Source organism: Alosa sapidissima, chromosome 10, assembly GCF_018492685.1.
Source record: "Alosa sapidissima isolate fAloSap1 chromosome 10, fAloSap1.pri, whole genome shotgun sequence".
Classification (NCBI taxonomy): Eukaryota; Metazoa; Chordata; class Actinopteri; order Clupeiformes; family Clupeidae; genus Alosa; species Alosa sapidissima.
The window spans coordinates 21,213,689-21,231,273 of NC_055966.1; the positions used below are offsets into that span (position 1 = coordinate 21,213,689).

A 17,585-nucleotide genomic window follows, 5' to 3' on the forward strand; every position below is an offset into this window, starting at 1 on the left:
AGTGGAAGTGCGCCTTTCATATTAAGATGGCGACTCCCTTGGAGTTATTTTGCTGGAAAGGCAACTGGGGATTGCCTTCTGTCAACACCGAATGCCTTATCGTGCTGGTAATTACACTATATTTGTGTTGATAGCCATTGAATTTCACTGGTTTGTTCGCTGGTATGATGTCCACCTATAGCTAACGTTTTGCCTCGCCGTGTAACATCGGCCACTGGAAAGGCTAAGGCTAACATCAACTGCACAATCTTATAATATGAAGTAGCAGCTATAAGATTACTTTGCCACTGATATTGCTGTAATAGTTTCACCTGCTAATTTAAAATAGGCTACACTCAGACACACGTAGCCTATCGTAGCTGCTCCACTTAGTCCAGTGTCGTTACTGTCCAGTTAATGTAGGATAAGTCCGGTGTTGTTTTGTGATTGGGCTACGTAGTATACACAGTATACACGGGCTACACAGTATACTGTAGCCTACTGTGTCTAACTATTCATCGTTCAGCAGTTTTGGGCTGAACGATGTGAGGGAAAATGTCATTGCGATTTCCCCCTACAGATATTGCGACTGCGACTTGATTGGTAATCTAGGCTAGTTTGCGAAAGTCAAGCTTCAATGTAATTACGTAGTACGCTGTAATATTACTTACTGGACAAGACCTTGCAGCACTGGGCGACCCTGTTGGCCTTCTTGCTATAGGCTACGCTACATTCATCCTGCCGCCTATGGTGCTTTTAAAATGTGGCCAGTCTACGTGTTCAAGGTGTTGCCTCAGGAAGTAGCAAAATCAGTCCCAAATCATTCGTGAGCTACACGATTAATTTTGCCGTTGCTATTTTCTAACTGCATTAAATCAAATCACAATTTTGTTTAATCTTTCAGCCCTAGCAACAGTGATCTAAAAATGAACTGGGCAATGTTGAAAAGTCCAAAAGACTAGTGTTATTGCTTTACTATTTTAAGAAATATTTCCTGTTCCAATGCTTCTTACAGCCATTCTTACAGTGGTGTGTGTGTGTGTGTGTGTGTGTGTGTCTGTGTCTGTCGCTTTGTCAGTTGTTCTTTGATCATGAATACACTAAAATTAGTGACTAAATTAAGGTTATACTTATCAGCATACAGCCAGGTCTGCCACAAGTGTAAAATTCAACATTCAGTTGGAATAACAGGTGTGTATTCGTTATGCCGCTGTATATCTAAGTTAAGGGAATGACTTGCTCACTTAGATTCCTCAGGAAATTACAGTGCGCTGCACACAAGGCTGTGTGATATCAGCTTGTGCTCATATTAGTGACAGATAATGTTCCTTAGTGTCCAGTTACCTCTCTGTATGTGGTTAATTATGGCATCCTTATTTCCTTCTTTATGTCCTATGGTGCATTTCTGTCTCGTTTTATTGCTGTTCTGTGAAGTTCTACTGATTATATAGTCTGGTCTGGTGTGATTATATGGTACTTACTGAAGGTGGAAAGGAAAGTTGAGGACTGTCAGGTCTTATTTCCTCTACAGCAGCTTGTGTCCTTTGGTCAGACGCTAATGCCAGTATGACTGTCTGCTGCTCCCCCTCCTCGTGGTTAGGAAAATGCATGGCTAATGCTCCTGCTGTCTTACCTATTCTGTGTGGTCTTCTGACCACAAACCAACTACTGAACTGGAAGCGTTTCAGTGATGCATCATTATAGTCTGGCGCAGCCTTTTGGAAATTTCATTCACAATATTCTGGAACACTTTTAATAAGCTGCCGCTTCTCTGTCGTCCGGTTGTCTGTCTGTTCTGCTGTGTACACAATGCTGGCCGTTTATCGAATTAGCCACTTTTCATCACAGTTAATTCTCATTTCTGTGAAAAAGTGTAGGCTATAGTAACCTTTTATCCTCCAGTAAGTTTGCAAACCACAGACCGTTTTATTAATGCTCTGTGATCTCTTGTCTACCTTGAGGGACATTCACTAGCAAGCCATTAATTGGAGATGTGGTGAAGCTGAGCCAAAGGAATCCCAATTAACTGTGCTGGGAGAGAGAAGCCTAGCCCTCCCTAAGGGGGTCTGTGCCACTAGTGTGGTTGTGTGCACTCTGGTATGCCGTTAAATGGAGTCGATGGAACTGTATTACAACCAGCTGTGTGTGTTAGCTGGTTAGTGCACGGCACAGTCAAAAGATGAACATAAGAGGATGGGGAGAGAGGGAGGGGGACTGGTGGTATCCTGAGCCTATTCTCATTTCATGGCATTGGAAAGAAATGATGTCATTTCATTTATGAGTCATATGCTATGCTGATTTCTAGCAGTGCTGTTTATGGAGGGTGTCTTTTGTTAAATGCATGTTTGACCGTCTGCCTTTAGAACAAGATCAGAGCCCTTGACATTTACATTTATTCATTTAGCAGACACTTTTAATCCAAAGCGACTTACATTAGTCAATTATATTACAAGGGCCACTGTCCCCGGAGCAACTCAGGGTTTAGTGCCTTGCACAAGGACACAATGGTGGAAGCTGGGTATTGAACCTACAACTGTTCAGGCTTGCTTTATACGTATGCTTTATACTCAACTACAGGTCACATCATATGGTCTATAAAGATGTAATAATAATAGATTTGACTGCACAATGTACACTCCTGCAAAGAGTAGAGTCTAGACTAGAAGAACTTCCCTAAAACACTGCCGTTGCTTCTTGCAAGACTCACAACAGTGTGTGTGTGTTTTTCTTAATAATTAAATTGCATGTAAACAAACACGATTGTGGTTCAACAAAATGGTAATTAAACGCTGCAGCAGGGGTTTTATTGAAGTGATCATGGTGTGTGTGTTCTCACAATTATACGCAATTCAGACATTTCCTCTGTTACAGCCTCATTTTTTTTGTTGGCATATATAGGCCACCCTGCCTCTCTGCCCTTTCCTCCCAGTTCTACTGTAAGCCAATGTAAGACGCTGCTACTATACGCTTCTGCAAACTCTAGCGTTTTTCCTAAGGTAAAACATAATGAAATTCCTATTGGCTGAGAACTTTTAATGCAGTTTCACTGCTCGCTCTCTTCATGCCAAATTGCAAAATGCTTTTGGTTTACCTTACCTTGGAGGGGCTGCATTTTTCACTCCTTTTCCTTCTTTTTTAGCCTACTTCCAACCTTTTACATAACAAACTGTTCAGGGCAGTCCAAAAAGAATCTAAGAAAAAAATAGTTGCTACAGTGCTACAAAACAGTTGTCTATTGCGAAGGCATCTGGGTGGAATTTTTTTGGAAATGTTATTAATTCTGCAATAAAAAGCAGCAAAAATAACTGGCTTGCCGTGTTTGTTGTAAACAGAATACTTTTCCACACTTAGGCTACTATACTTTGCTATTATATTGTTTGTAATAAATGCACACTAATTGCAGCTATGTTCATTTCCCTTACTGTAATCTATTTTATTGTTATCAAGGTATTTGGCAGAAATATTTAAGTGTTTTTTTCTGTTATTTCAGCTTTCCAGTTTTCACCAATCAGGTAAAAGTGTGACACCCTGTGCCCTCAATGCATCCGCATCCCTCATCCATAATATCTTTAGGATGCATTTATGGTCATTACAGGGCATCGACAGGCATCTAAATAGTGTTACATCAGTTTGGCTGCAAACTTAATAGGCTGAACCATCTTTCTATTCCACAAAATGGATAATCTGAACAAATTCTGTGCAAACATTTATTCTAATCTAGACTCTTATTCTAATCTGGATAAACTCTTATTCGGCTATTAGTCTTCATATCTTGAACAAATCGCCTGATTCGGAGATGGTATGTTTCCACCAGTTGGCCTGCTTCTCTTAAACCACCCAGATGTGCAGACTTTGTGCGTCAGCCGTCAGGCTCCAGGTCATGGCAATTACGCTGTGATCTCGGAAATGCAGGATTAGCTTTGCCTGTTGAGCGACTTTGTGTGGGAGGTCTTTGTATGAATTATGTGCAGATCATTTTTTTGTGTTTTTTCAGCAAGCCTGGAAGAGACCTGTGGGTTTCATACGGACACATTTTCACATCAGCCATGATGTAGCATAGCAGGGTTAAGGCTGTGCTGTTTTCTCATCAGTTGGATTTTAATGCACTGATTTATTTTGCCCCTGTGAAGCTTATGATACAGTTTAAGGATTGAATAAATTTATCAAATTATATTTAGCATCCAACTATTAAAAAAAATAGAGTAGTGCTGAGAGGCAAAGCGCAGACAGAATGAAGAATGTTGCTGTTGCTGTAGTAACATGATGGAATAAGCTACTTTCCATGAAGTCAAGCGACCATTCCATCTGCATGTACAGTCTGGTCTGATGCTGTAGGTCTGCCAAACAAACCAACCACCTTCACATTTTAAGGCTTCTATTCCCGCAAGACATAAGCATAAAAATGCCATCCATTTTGACTCAAAGTTTTTTTTGAGGAAGGTGAATTGGAGAGCTGCATTTGTTGCATTGTCTCCACAACCTAGCCTCATTAGGGTTCAGTATAAGTATATATACTCTTTTGATCCCGTGAGGTAAATTTGGTCTCTGCATTTATCCCAATCCGTGAATTAGTGAAACACACTCAGCACACAGTGAACACACAGTGAGGTGAAGCACACACTAATCCCGGCGCAGTGAGCTGCCTGCAACAACAGCGGCGCTCGGGGAGCAGTGAGGGGTTAGGTGCCTTGCTCAAGGGCACTTCAGCCGTGCCTACTGGTTGGGGTTCGAAACGGCAACCCTCCGGTTACAAGTCCGACGCGCTAACCAGTAGGCCACGGCTGCCCCGAAAATTCATTTCCGTTTTTGGGGGGGGTGTGATAGCACAGGTAGCACCCCCCCCCACCATCTCTGGACTATTTTGTGTTGTATTTAGTATTGCATCTCATCTTATGCCAGATTTCTCAACCTTTACAGGGAAGAAAAGTCTTGCCGAATCCCGATCAGATCTTAAGTCAAAGTTCAGGAGGAAGGCCTTGTTACTCCTCACCTAATTCCTGTCTACTGATAAAGTTCCAGCTCCAGTTTTGGCGCTCCTATTCCGCTTACTTGGGGTTAGCCTACTCCACTGCTGTGCTCCGTTCTGCTCTGGGTCCCTTCCTCCACCCTCATAACTGTCTTCCAAACTCTGTAATTTTTTCCATTGACAAAACCTTGGCTTGGCCTCCCAAGCCTCATCCACTCTGTAAGCTCCTACATCTGCTGGCATTAGTCAATGGGAGGAGGGCCAAATGGCACCTCGCAGGGCAGAGTCCCTATCTGCATGGAGGAACATGTTGGATTGTTGCTCGCAGGCTTGTGCCTTTTTGAGTGTTTTGACATGCTTTTAGGTGCTCATTTTTTTTTAAATTGAGCTTTCTATGGAAGCCATCTGTTCAATCAAGATTTTGAAGTGGAAAACCTGTTGTCCAAATAGCTTTATGAGGAGTAAAAATGTTGGTAGTGGTCGTTAATTTTGGGGTAATTAATTTGGTTTGACCAACTGTGAACCAGTTTAAATGCAAGAAGTTTTTTTTGTGAAAAGTTATCTTGGACCAAAGTAGGCACTCCCTACCAATTAATCACCAAAAGCAATTTCCTAACGTTTAAAAGCTAACTTTCTATCATTCCCAGGAATTTGTTAAACTTGGGCAATACTGTACTTTTAGGAGATGCTTGGCTAGGCCTATACAGTTTTGTTAGCATAACTTTGATTAGAAACCATCTACATTTAATCATCATTTAATTAGTAGCCATCAACTTGGTTGATTTTGGTATCTACTAAGCTTACGGTCTTCTGGCTTTTTATATTTTGTGACATACACGTTGTACAACCTCAGCCCGTTGTGTCTGTTTTTGTGACCAGTGAGTGAAAACAGGTCAACCCCACACGTCTGTCTCTCCCCACTCTCCCAGACCACATTTCTAGCATGGGGTTTCTCACCGAGACCCAAACGATTCAGAGGAGGTTCCCTTCAGGCTGCTGTTCAACTATACACACATTTTCCTTATTTGAAAAAAACAGAAGCCTTAACTGCTGGAAATTATTTTGTAGACCTGCAGTTTTACAAGCCTCCCAGAAGAAATACTTCATGGCCTGTCAGAAAGTTTCCTGCCCTGAAAAAGAAGCCATCGGTGGAAAGTCCTGTGTGAGTGTTTCTGTCTGCGTTAGGGCTGTGGGGACGTGCCTCAGCGAGCTGTCTGTACTGCCACTGCTTGCCTTTTCCCCTGTGCACCCAGGTGTGTGTAGTATATTGGTAATCTGAAGTCACAGGCTGTTTGGTGTCTCGCTGTGTTTTAAGACACAGCTTATCGTAAGTGAGGTGTTAACGTTCTGGCATGCCAGAGGAGGCATTCCTGGCACTCATTGCTTAGTTCCTGTGTGGTTTGGCCTGGTTTTGATTTAAGCACATGGAAGTGTGCCTGGCACAGAGAACCGTTAATGTACTGGCTGTAATGACCCACAGTTAAGATGGCAGGACTAAACAAATGTAATTTCCCTCCTCTTCTCTCTCACTTTCTCCCTTCTCTTCCTTTCACTTGTCTCATCTCTCAGGCTTATGCAAGGTTTGCAGGAGTACCTCTCAAACTTCACAAAACTGCCAACCCTTGGGGAAGTCCTACAGGTAAAGATAGCATTAAAGGTTACTCGGCCTAATTTTGGATACAAAAAGTTCCAAACATTTCTTTTTAACATTAATTGCCTGACTTGTAATGGCCCCTTAACCTCTTTCCGCATCTTCTTTGATTTTTGCTCTGTGTAGGAAGATTATCCCTTCAGACAAATTTGTTTTCAGACAAATTACACTGAAAGTAGAATAAACAGGGCCACTGAACCCTAGAGAAAATCGTAGAAATGTTCAGTATCACGCCCGCTCTCTTCCTCCAGGCATCCTCCCAGCGCTGAAGACTCAAGAGAATGGCAGCTTTTCTCAGCCCAGTAAAATCATCATTGAATTCAGGAAACAGGTGAGCTACCTCTGATTGAGTTACTACAAACCCTGTCGTACCCCAGAGTAAGAAATCAAAAAGTAACCAGGAATTGGTAAATCAACACATAAATACAAAGATAACAATGCTGTTCATCAGTTAAAAAAAGTCATCTGTACATCAGACATTTTTCATCTTGCGTAATTACATTGCTCATTAGGTATTACAGGGTACCATCACTACAGTCAAGTATGTGCTCATGTCAAAATGTCTGGATCTGTGTTGTCAAAGTCAGAACAGAGTTACTGCCCCAGAGAACTTGGTTAGACAAGCTCTTTGCAGTAATTGGTGTCAGAAGTGGGATGATGTCAAAGCCAGTATTAGCCTACTTAGTTTGTAGAATGGTAGAAGAGACCAGTGGCTTATTTGTGCACTCTTATACATACAAAGGCATAACTCACTTTTTGGATTTGGAGAGCATTGTAAAACTAATCCCGACTGATCCTACAATTTTCCTCATAACCGTGCACACAATGTCGATAAAAGAGACCTGGGCTTAACTGTTTCAAAAGAACTCCTACATCATCATCCAAGTTTCTCTTCTCCTTGAGAGTGGTCGGAACCATTAGACCATTTGGGAGACGTACCCCTACCCACCAACCAACCGACCCCCACAGCACCCATTGCTGCCATGCTGCCATCAGCCCCTATCCTGGCCCTGACTCAGTTGAAAGTCTTAGCATGTGTGGACACTGTCCTTGTGCTTGGCTTGGGTTGTGGGAGTTTTAGTGTGTCAAACCAACCTAAGGATTGATAAATGCTTTTGATGGGATGTGGAAAGAATGGCTCAGATGAAATCATCTCTGTCTCAAAGGGATAGGTGGAGATAGGGTGGAGTTCAGGCTAGTGTTTAGAAATCCCTGTTTAGAAGTCTGAGGCAAAAGTGACATGGTCCACATAATTCATACATACACAGACACACAGACACTCAGACTTGGACGGTCTGGCAGGCATCATACATTTTTCATTTCACTGTCAGTTCTTCCATGTCGTTAAACAAACTCAAACCGTCAAAGACACCACATAATGACCACCTTCTGAGTCCCTGAGTTTACAACTGCGGGGATCCTTCTTTCCAACATCATGTCATCATCCACAGGATGTTTTGATGTGGAAAAAAGTTGGCTGACCTTGAATTGTCATACTAATCTACGTTTATACCATTTTGCCTTTCTATCTACAACTAATATTTAGGCTCGTAGCCACATAATATTGAAAGTTTTGGCAGTATCTTTTCCCAAGAGCGATCAAGTGCACTTCCTTCTGTGCTCATCATCTGCAGAATTGGGTTGTGTATGGTTTTTTCCCAGCCCTTGTTTTTATGATACATTTCATGCTGCAGACACAGGGCTGGCAGAAGAAGTGTTAAGTTCACTGACCTTGTTAGACTGTTGTGTAATTGTGCTATCCTACTGGTTAGGGATTAGGAGGAAAATGCAATAAAAGCAGCCTGGAACCATAATATTTTTTTTTTTTTTTTTTTTTTTTTTCCCTCTTCATTCACTGATGTGTTTTGGGCATTGTTGTGGAATTCTAATGGTGCAATTTAGCCAAGTTGGTTTGTGCTCTTTCTGCTCAATATCATGTACAGTTAAAAGTGTGAAATTGAATTCTGTGCATTGCTAGACCCTAGCTCATGAATGGCCAAGGTCATGGGGTCAACTCCAAAGCTATGCACATGCCATCATGGTACTTTTTATGAGTTTTGAATGAAAAGTCTGGGGAAAAACAACTTTAAATGCGTTTTTTTTTTTTATTTCATTGTACACCAAAGTGTACCCTTAGTGACGGATAACATTGTCTTTTCTTGTTTCTGTAGAAGTACAATGCTGACTTTGACCTCTCAGCGAAAGAGGGAGCAGACACACTGGCTTTCATATCTCTGGTGGAGGAGAAGCTGATGCCTGCACTGGTCAGTTTCTCTCTCTCTCTCTCTCTCTCCTCCTCATCTCTCTCTCTCCCTCTCTCATCTCTCTCTCTCATCTCTCTCTCTCTCTCTCTCTCATCTCTCTCTCTCTCTCTCTCTCTCTCTCTCTCTCCTCTCTCTCTCTCTCTCTCTCTCTCTCTCTCTCTCTCTCTCTCTCTCTGTAGCGTTTATCTGATATGATAAAACATGTTGCTCATCGCATATCACTACATATATTTGGATAGAGGACCACCTCCTCTCCGACCTGATACCATTCATACCTCCATCACCACCACCACAATCACTGTCATGAGTCTCCAAGGGAATTACTCCATTCCCCACTCTTTCACCGCATCGTCATAGCAACTCAAAGTAACATGGAAATCATGAAGGGCTTTCGGTGTGACTTTTCACTGTCCCAGCCGTATGAACCATCTGAAATCCTCATTGGCATCATTTTCCTTTTTTTTCTTTCTCAAACCTTGAGACCGATTTAAAGAAAACCTGCTGTGTTCTGCTCAAACCTCAGTCCTTCCTTATTATGTAAGTGTATCAGATTTTCACAGTCATTATTCCTGACCTTTTGCCTCTTGTTAAAGGAAATGCCTCAACGTTTCCTGTCGGGCTACCCCAGCTAGACAGCACAGCAGCCCTGAACATTGAAGGGCTTACTGCACAGGCAGAGCTAAAGTGCAGCCTCTGGACTGTAGAATACAGCGCCACTAACATCCAGGAGAATGCTTGCATCTTCCTACGTTAGATTGACACATTGACTTTTACCACCCTTCAAGTCTAAGTGATTTGTCCATAAAACACTGCCATGATCACACTGCACTCATTATTATACTGTGTATCACAGTATTTCACCTGGCATCATTTTTATTTTGTTCCTCTCAATCACTGCTACAGATGAGCTCCATACCAGGATAAGGTCTCATTAGCAAATCCTGGGGTTCACCCCCGACAACCCCCAAAAACAGCAAACTGCAAACATATCAGATAAATAAAAAATAAAACAAACAACACACAAACCTCAACCCCTGCCTCCCCATTTCAGATCTACGCTCTGTGGGTGGACCCCAAGAACTATGTGGAGGTGACCCGCCGTTGGCATGGCGACAACATTCCCTTCCCACTGAACTTCTTCCTGCCGAGCCGCATGCAGCGGCAGCAGCTGGCCCGCCTGCGCCTCATCAAGGGGGACGAGACCCTGGAGGCCGGCGAGGACATGGAGAAGGAGGTGAGTGGTGGTCGGGGTGATGAGGGGTGGGGATAGTAGGGTGATGGGGGTGATGGGGGTGGTGGTGAATGGGGAGTGAGTGGTGGTGGAGGTAGTGAAGGTGGTGGTGAGTGGGGGTGGCACCATATGTACTGTAGTCCAGAGGACCTGGCCAGTCTGGCAGTCTCGCACACAACTCCGAGACAACTTGTTGTCCTCATCAGCTGAATACACTTACAAAAGCGTTAACACCAATTGACAGTGTTAGTTAGACACACATGGAAAAAGAACAGGTGATGCACAGAAATGACGCTCAGACAAAAAACACCAATAAGTCCCATCCCTAACTTCTACATTTCCCGGTGCTGTCTGGAAAAGACTTTCATTTCTCCTTCAAGGACCACCTTCAAGAGCCCCTTGGGTTGGTTCAGAAATGTCAAATGCCATTAATAATTCAGTCATCGCCACCCACATGTCAACATGGTGTCCTCTAGATGGAAATGTTAATTCACGTCTGGCTACACAAGCCTAAGCAGTGCTGGGAATAAGGAGTAAAATTTGAGTCAGGTACCACAACGCTGAGTAAGGGAGCTGTAGTTGTGGAAGGTTTTTTTAACCGTGTCTGCCCTTTCAAGGGAGACAAGTATGTGGACTCTAGTAAGGAGGTAGTAAGAGGGGGAAGGTTGTGAGGAATGAAGCGTTTTATTGAGGACACAACCTTTGACCTGTGACCTCAATTGTGCTTTTGACATTTAACATTTAACTTGTCTTCCCACTCAAGTAAAGAGTGGTTGCCCAGCTGGTTGGAAGATAACGTATTTGTATTTTTCTACCATAGCTACGTATTTGTATTTTTCAACCTCTTATTTACTATGACGTCACTGGAGATAAAAAGGGATTGTTTGGTTAAAACGTGTAAACAGTTTGTTCTGTATCACTTCAGCCCCTTGGAGATGTACACAGTTGAATCAGATTTGGTTGTGCATTTTTAAATTTCGCCATCTGTAACCTAACATTTCTACTTTTACATCTAGTCAGGCAGACTGCTCTCTATACCTAATGATCCGGGCCACATTCCGTTCAAGACATGCACTTTTGATCCCTCGTAGTTGTGGTCTAGTTCTCTCCATGGTCAACCAATTGAGGTGCGAAGGCTGTAATGTTTGTGCAGAAATGGGTGGGGGGGGGGGGGTTCTGTGCAGGGAAATGACACTGTAGTATCCAGCCATGTAGTTTCCAGCACCACTGGAGGCTGGGGGGCCTCGGTATGTCCCGGTCTCTGTGGTGAAGCGTGCCTTGGGGACCTCCACACATTATTCATCCTCACGCTCCCATTGAACACACGTCATGGAGGCAAATGTGGTAGCCATGTGGATGGCTGCCTGTGTGCCGATCCACAATCCACTTGATTTATGCTTCTCAGGAAGACACGCACCACCGCTATTATGGCAGGCAAATAAAGTAGTGTCTGTGAGTGAGAGGCTGGTCTGACCTGAGGTCTGGTGCCTGCCATGCGGGTAGTCATTTCTCTCATTTATGCCCCCCCCTCCACACACACACACACACACACACACATACACACACACACTGTCTTCATTTCTTTCCAGCTTTACCACGACGCCCAGGAGTGCATGGATCTCCTCTCTCAACGTCTTGGTTCCAGCAAATTCTTCTTTGGGGATTCGTGAGTCTGACTTCTTATATTGCAGTTGTGTGTAATATAAGGAATATTTGTTGAATGGAACAAGAATTAGCTTTTTAAAATTTCCCTCAAAATGTAATGTTTGTGAGGGACTCTCTTAGATTAAACCTGTGCAAGGAATTTTCACTTCCACTTTTCAATTCCATGAAAGAGTGAAGTGCAGAAGTGCTTTTACGATTAATTGCCAATTTGAGGCTAAATAATTTGTATAGATAGATATTCAAGATGTGTAAAGTGTTGTATAGATACATCGCACCAATCTTTCTGTATTCATCATGTCATCCTCTCAGGCCTTCCTCTCTGGATGCGTATGTATTTGGCCACTTAGCGCCTTTGCTGAAGATCAAGCTGCCGTGCGGGCGCCTCCAGCAGCATCTGAAGTCTCTGGACAATCTGACGCGATTCTGCTCCAACATCCTCACCCTCTACTTCCCTAGCGAGCCTAATGGTGAGTAGAGGAGGCCCACTGCTTATTGAAGCCAAATTCCTCTGGCTCTTCGACACATGCTCCCATGTTCTGAGTTTTGAAGCTGAAAACCCAGGACTTGTTGTTCCTGTACATGGATGTAAAATGGACCCAGTGTGTTTTATTTCATTTATATGCCTGACTGAACTGGTCATTTGAATGGGATGCTTGTAATGAAGCTGTAACTATGCTAGTTAATTGTGTTATAGCTTCGTCTCAGTCATTCACTATACATATGGCTTAATGATTGAAGTGTTTGATACTAATATTTCTAACATACAATCTGTCAAGTGATCTGATTTGATCTTCTAAGATGGGGCATCTTTATTTAGACAGGTGTAACCAAATTAACAAACCCAGAGTACCACAACTTGGATAAGGGTTAATTTCTAATTTAGTCATAGCAATCATGACTAAAAATCGAACCTTTCTATACATGCAGAGGGCACGGCTCACAAAGTGTCCACTCAGCCCGAGGCCAACGAGTTTGACAACGAGCCCAACAAGAGGAGGAAGCAGCTGCTCTCTCTGGTCTTTGCCCTGGGGGCCATGCTGAGCTATGCCCTGCTGACGGGCATCGTCTCCATCGAGCACGTGCCCACCGAGGAGGACCTCAGGGAGCCACAGGGAATCGCAGAGGCCTCCCCAGGCGAGGACGAGGAGTGATGTGTGTGTGTGTGTGTAGACGAGGAGAGTAGAAGGGCGATAGAATGGGATAGAGCATCAGGGACTGGTGTGGGAGTGTTTTGTGATTAACAGTTTTAGGGGACCAGCACAGTTAGTGGTGCAAAGCATTTCTCTAAAGACCAAGAGGAACCACTCCCTGATTTTGGTTTCTCATATCAGATGACGTGAGCAAGAACCATTAGGTTTTATGTTACAGATGGATAAAGATTTTTTTTATTGCATGATAATCATGATGGCCAATTCAATTTGTCAACTTATCAGTTAAACAAGGACTAAGTACAGTGATGACCAAATTTTTTCACTTTATCAGTGTTGTATTTATTTTCTTCAGAAGCATGTACTCTTTACTATGAAAATGTACTAGGGCACATTTGCTTATTCATTAGAGAAATTATGACTGCATTGAAATTGCAGGCCTTTTTTCTGCGCTATCCAATTCTCTCTGTTTTGGATAAACACACCATGTCCAGCCATGACTAGTCAAGCCAAACTAATGATGCAGGTCTCAATGAAATTACCTGTGGGGACCAACATAACCCAGGAAACCTTTCATCAAAAACTTTACCCAGATTTGGGACTATAATTCCTTATAGGTGGATCAAATTTGCACTTGATATAGAGGAACTCCATTGTTGCCTTGAGTGAGTTGATTTTGGCTTTTATGTCTTTTTTTGTTGTTGTTGTTGTCGTCGTGTTTATTTTGATTTCTTCTTGAAACGTCTTTCCCCCTCTCTTTTTAGGTTTTATGTTCGAACCTAAGATCAGGTGTTTTTATGTACATTTTGTTGTATGCAGCAAATGGCTGAGTAGAGTCCTGAAAGCTATACCAAGGAGCGAGATTGGTGGTATGTTGAGCCTAAAGCTAGAGGCGAATGCCCCTGGTGGACTTCTTTTTCTTTCAACTTTTACATTTTTGTGTCAATTGTTTATATTGTTTATGTAAACAAAATGGAAAGCAACAAGGCAATTGCCACAAACTTTTGCCTGAATTGAACGCACCTCTGGCTTTAAGCTCACTGTACCATTTCTCTTGTTTCATCATGCACCCCATTGTTTTTATTTTATGTGCATGAGTATCCATATACTGCTACTTAAGTGTTCAAATGGCAGCATAGTGGCTGAATGGATACTTGGGACTATTATCAATATATTCCTACTGAACCAGAATATGACCAGAATTCAACCAGAGGACTGTTCCTCTTTATGTGATCTGGCTGAAGCTCTAAAATATCTGAGATCTTGTCATATTTCTAACAGACCAATGCTTGTGCTGTCTGCAGCTCGTTGTAATTTGATGTCTTAATTCACAGTCTGAAGCACTGATTTGAATGGAACATCACAAAAGTATATTAGCAACATACCAAAGAATAAGCCTTTGCTGCTTTTTCAAAATATTACTCAATAAAAGAGATTGACTCAGTGTCCAAAAGCGTAAATCTTTCAAAGATGTGTACTTGTGCTTGTTACTGCGACCATCTCCCTTTTCTCTGTGGTTGAGTTTGTTTCAGTGTGTGCTGAAAGCTAAGATCTCTGGAGTTGTTTCAAAGTAAAAAAAGAAATAAATAAAAAAAAGAATAGTGATCTTGGAAGCCATCTCCCCAAATAATCTGGATTTATCAACTACTTAGTTTTAAATGTGTAATCAAGCAAGATGGAGTACATACATTAATAGTTTGTTGTTCACTACTAGCTCACTACTAACTTGCCAGACTTGAGAAGAAGTGCATTTATGATTTAATCGTGATCACAACAAGCACTTAATCTCTTGCATGCTCTTGTTACAAGACCAATAATGTGTGCATTGTTACTTATCCTAATGACGAGAAAAATGTAAATATGTTGCAAATGAATATTATATTTTCTTAATTTATGAATGAATGAATAAATGGGCCTTGAACACAAGATTGCTGATATGCTGTAGCCTTTGTGTTAAACACTTTACACCCATTTCAGAATTTGGGATAAACTGAACCATATGAAACTGAGACATCGTATTGTTCTAGTGTCACAGGTTGTCTTCAGACTCAATGGCTGTCTCCTGCCTCATTCACAGACTGTTAGACAGCTCCCACAGGTCATGGAATTTCTGGAATATCATGGAAGTTTTGATAATGTCTGTTCCAGACATGGAAAGTCAGGGAATTGTATCATTTCTGGGGGAAAGTCTGGGAGTACCAGGGAATTTTGTTGTAAGCAGTTTCAAATTTACTTAAAATCTTTGGTCTGTTAACTAATTTCAATGTATCATTCATAGAGTGAGAACCCTGGTTAGACTTCTAAAACATTACAAAGATGAGGGGTCGTAAAGGGCCTTTAACCCTGCCAGAACCCCCAACATTACACTAATATGACATACATTTAACTTTTGCACATTGTAGTGTATATTTCTGTTGCACATGCCTTATCTTAATTTCTATTATAGTTTATGTTTGTAAATAAATGTGCCATTTTTAGTTTTCTATTTTTATTTTTAGAGATTTATGTGCAGTGGTGCAGAACTGTTTTTCCACTTACAACATTTTACTGCAATTGTTTTGTACAATTGTGCATGTAAAGAATCTGAACGTCTGGCTCAGGGGGGTTAATGGAGGCTCTCTGTCTTACTCTCTCACTCTGTCACACTTTCTCTCTCTCTCCCCCACTCCATCTCAGTCATAGGGGAAATATGGGAACTGGAACCCTGGCCTTGTGGTTTTCCTGCACATCTCTGTGCGCTGATAACATGTTCCGCTCAGATCCTAGACCCCGGAGACACACAGCTGTGCATTACTCCATCCGTGTGGAATTTCACTTTGGCTTCTGTTCACTCAGGTTTTTGTGTTTTTTCTTTTGTTTGTGTGTGTGTGTGTGTGTGTGTGTGTGTGTGTGTCTGCCATTGGAAACTTTTGTGAAACCCCCTTGGATTTATCAACCACCACATCCCAGATCTCCATCCACAACCCCCTGATTCAAGAAACCCCTCTTCTGTCAATTAAATCCCAAAGGACTTGGGTTTCATGACCTAGAAAAAAGATTGGGGGAAAGAGTTCTTGTTCAAGTGGGGATAATAAAAAAAAATGAGCAGAACATTGACATTGCCCCACTTTTCCATACAACAAATGAGGAGGGGAAAATATCACAGATGGAGAGGATAACTACTCATTCAGAGCATCGTCAGGTTTTTTAATGGTTCTCGTTTGGTCAAGAGGGGTAAAGCAGTGACTCATGGCCACCCAGGTCCAGAAATTTTGACTCAATGTTTCAGAATGCCCTCATTTTTCTTCCCCCCCACCCAAAGGGAAAAAATAAATACTTTCTAACAAGCTGCACACTCAAAACCAGGCATGCAGGCTTACAACATCTCAGGCTACATGTTCTTAATTTAGAGGGCAGAGGTTTGTGAAAGATGACAACCCGTATATTTTATATGTTGCTCTTGGGGTCCAATAAAGATTGAAGTATGAGAAAAATATTCCCTCATCACCTGCTGTTAAAAGACGTTGCTGTGGAAACCCAGGAGTAATCAAAAATAAACATTTTGCATGGTGCCAAAGAGTAGCCTGGAGGAGGGTGGGGGTCTGGCGGCTCGGGCTGGAATGGTTTTTTGGAGAGAGGAGACATTTGTTCATGGCTTATGAAAACAAGGAATGCTGGCTCGTGTTGGAACAGTGCTTTTCTTTAGCAGTCAAATTAGATAAGGTTTGTACTTTGCTGTCCTGTTTGGAGAGGTTTCTTGCCAAAAGGTTCTGTCAGGTCAAAACTAAGGATGCTTAAAATTCTGGATTTGAGTTGGGCTACAGGGTAACACTAGGCTACTGGATGTAAACTAAAATACCAGATTAAACAAAGAATCTTCATGAAGCTTACTTGTGGTGGATTTGACAAAAGGGAGCCCATCCCTGTGTCAAAGTATGACTTCATACCATGGCAAGCTGTTTTTTTTTTCTTTCACATAGGCATCCATTTTTTTTCTTTGAAAAACAGATTATTCTGTAAAACATCCTTGAGGTTGCAGCCAAGAGTTTAGACTAGGCTATTACTCTCAACTGCTCTCTATAGCCTACTAAAGGAAATGACAAGGTCACCACTGGGTCAGTGGTCATCTGTTTGGACTGCAACACTGGATGTTTTAGACAAACAACCCAGCAACAAAAATTGATTAGCCGTTCAAAAAATGGAGGCAATTTTGTGAGGTATGTTCTACATCTAATTTAGTCGTTAATTCTAATTGGCTAATTCTTATTCTGTGTGTTTAGAGAGGAGAGAGCAACATCGACGCTGCGCTACCCTGATTTGGAGGGAGGAATCGGCTGAGCCGCCTCTCATGGTGTCATAACTCAACAGCGCGAGGTAAGTAACTGACGGGACACCGCACGGAAGGGGCCATCATCGCAGTCAACTTTCCAGTCCCTGCAGCAATATCATCACCACAAGGAAAACATCTGTGAAGTCTTGGAATATACCGATTTACGGTGGGACAAATATACTTTGAAAAACATTTGCTTTGTGGACATAACGCTTCGAGTTTTTTCGGAAATATGGAGGTGAAGTACTTTGCATTTTGGATCTTATTTTCTGTGTGGCAAATTATTTGTATATGCGAGCCACTGGAGAAACAGGACATGCAAGGTAACTGTTTTAATATTTATTTTTCTCAACCAGTACCACGTTAAATATC

General features: G+C 42.1%; 2 protein-coding genes across 5 annotated transcripts in view; both read left to right on the plus strand.

Annotated features, from left to right (window-relative positions):
- The window catches only part of mtx1a (metaxin 1a), a 24,801-nt gene continuing 7,216 nt past the window's right edge, over positions 1 to 17,585 (plus strand). The window contains exons 1-9 of one of the 3 annotated variants that reach the window (XM_042106525.1): positions 21 to 107; positions 6,014 to 6,107; positions 6,515 to 6,584; positions 6,848 to 6,927; positions 8,768 to 8,860; positions 9,912 to 10,094; positions 11,681 to 11,757; positions 12,066 to 12,223; positions 12,684 to 14,830. In XM_042106525.1, coding sequence (XP_041962459.1) covers positions 6,051 to 6,107; positions 6,515 to 6,584; positions 6,848 to 6,927; positions 8,768 to 8,860; positions 9,912 to 10,094; positions 11,681 to 11,757; positions 12,066 to 12,223; positions 12,684 to 12,907 — 942 coding nt within the window. In that variant the 5' untranslated portion in view covers positions 21 to 107; positions 6,014 to 6,050 and the 3' untranslated portion in view covers positions 12,908 to 14,830. Of the gene's footprint in view, positions 108 to 6,013; positions 6,108 to 6,514; positions 6,585 to 6,847; positions 6,928 to 8,767; positions 8,861 to 9,911; positions 10,095 to 11,680; positions 11,758 to 12,065; positions 12,224 to 12,683; positions 14,831 to 17,585 lie in introns of those variants that run through there. The other 2 variants (XM_042106524.1, XM_042106523.1) reach the window with 2 other exon arrangements.
- The window catches only part of thbs3a (thrombospondin 3a), a 23,123-nt gene continuing 22,032 nt past the window's right edge, over positions 16,495 to 17,585 (plus strand). Inside the window, exons 1-2 of one of the 2 annotated variants that reach the window (XM_042106519.1) lie at positions 16,495 to 16,606; positions 17,164 to 17,536. In XM_042106519.1, coding sequence (XP_041962453.1) covers positions 17,446 to 17,536 — 91 coding nt within the window. In that variant the 5' untranslated portion in view covers positions 16,495 to 16,606; positions 17,164 to 17,445. Of the gene's footprint in view, positions 16,607 to 16,705; positions 16,817 to 17,163; positions 17,537 to 17,585 lie in introns of those variants that run through there. The other variant, XM_042106518.1, reaches the window with a different exon arrangement.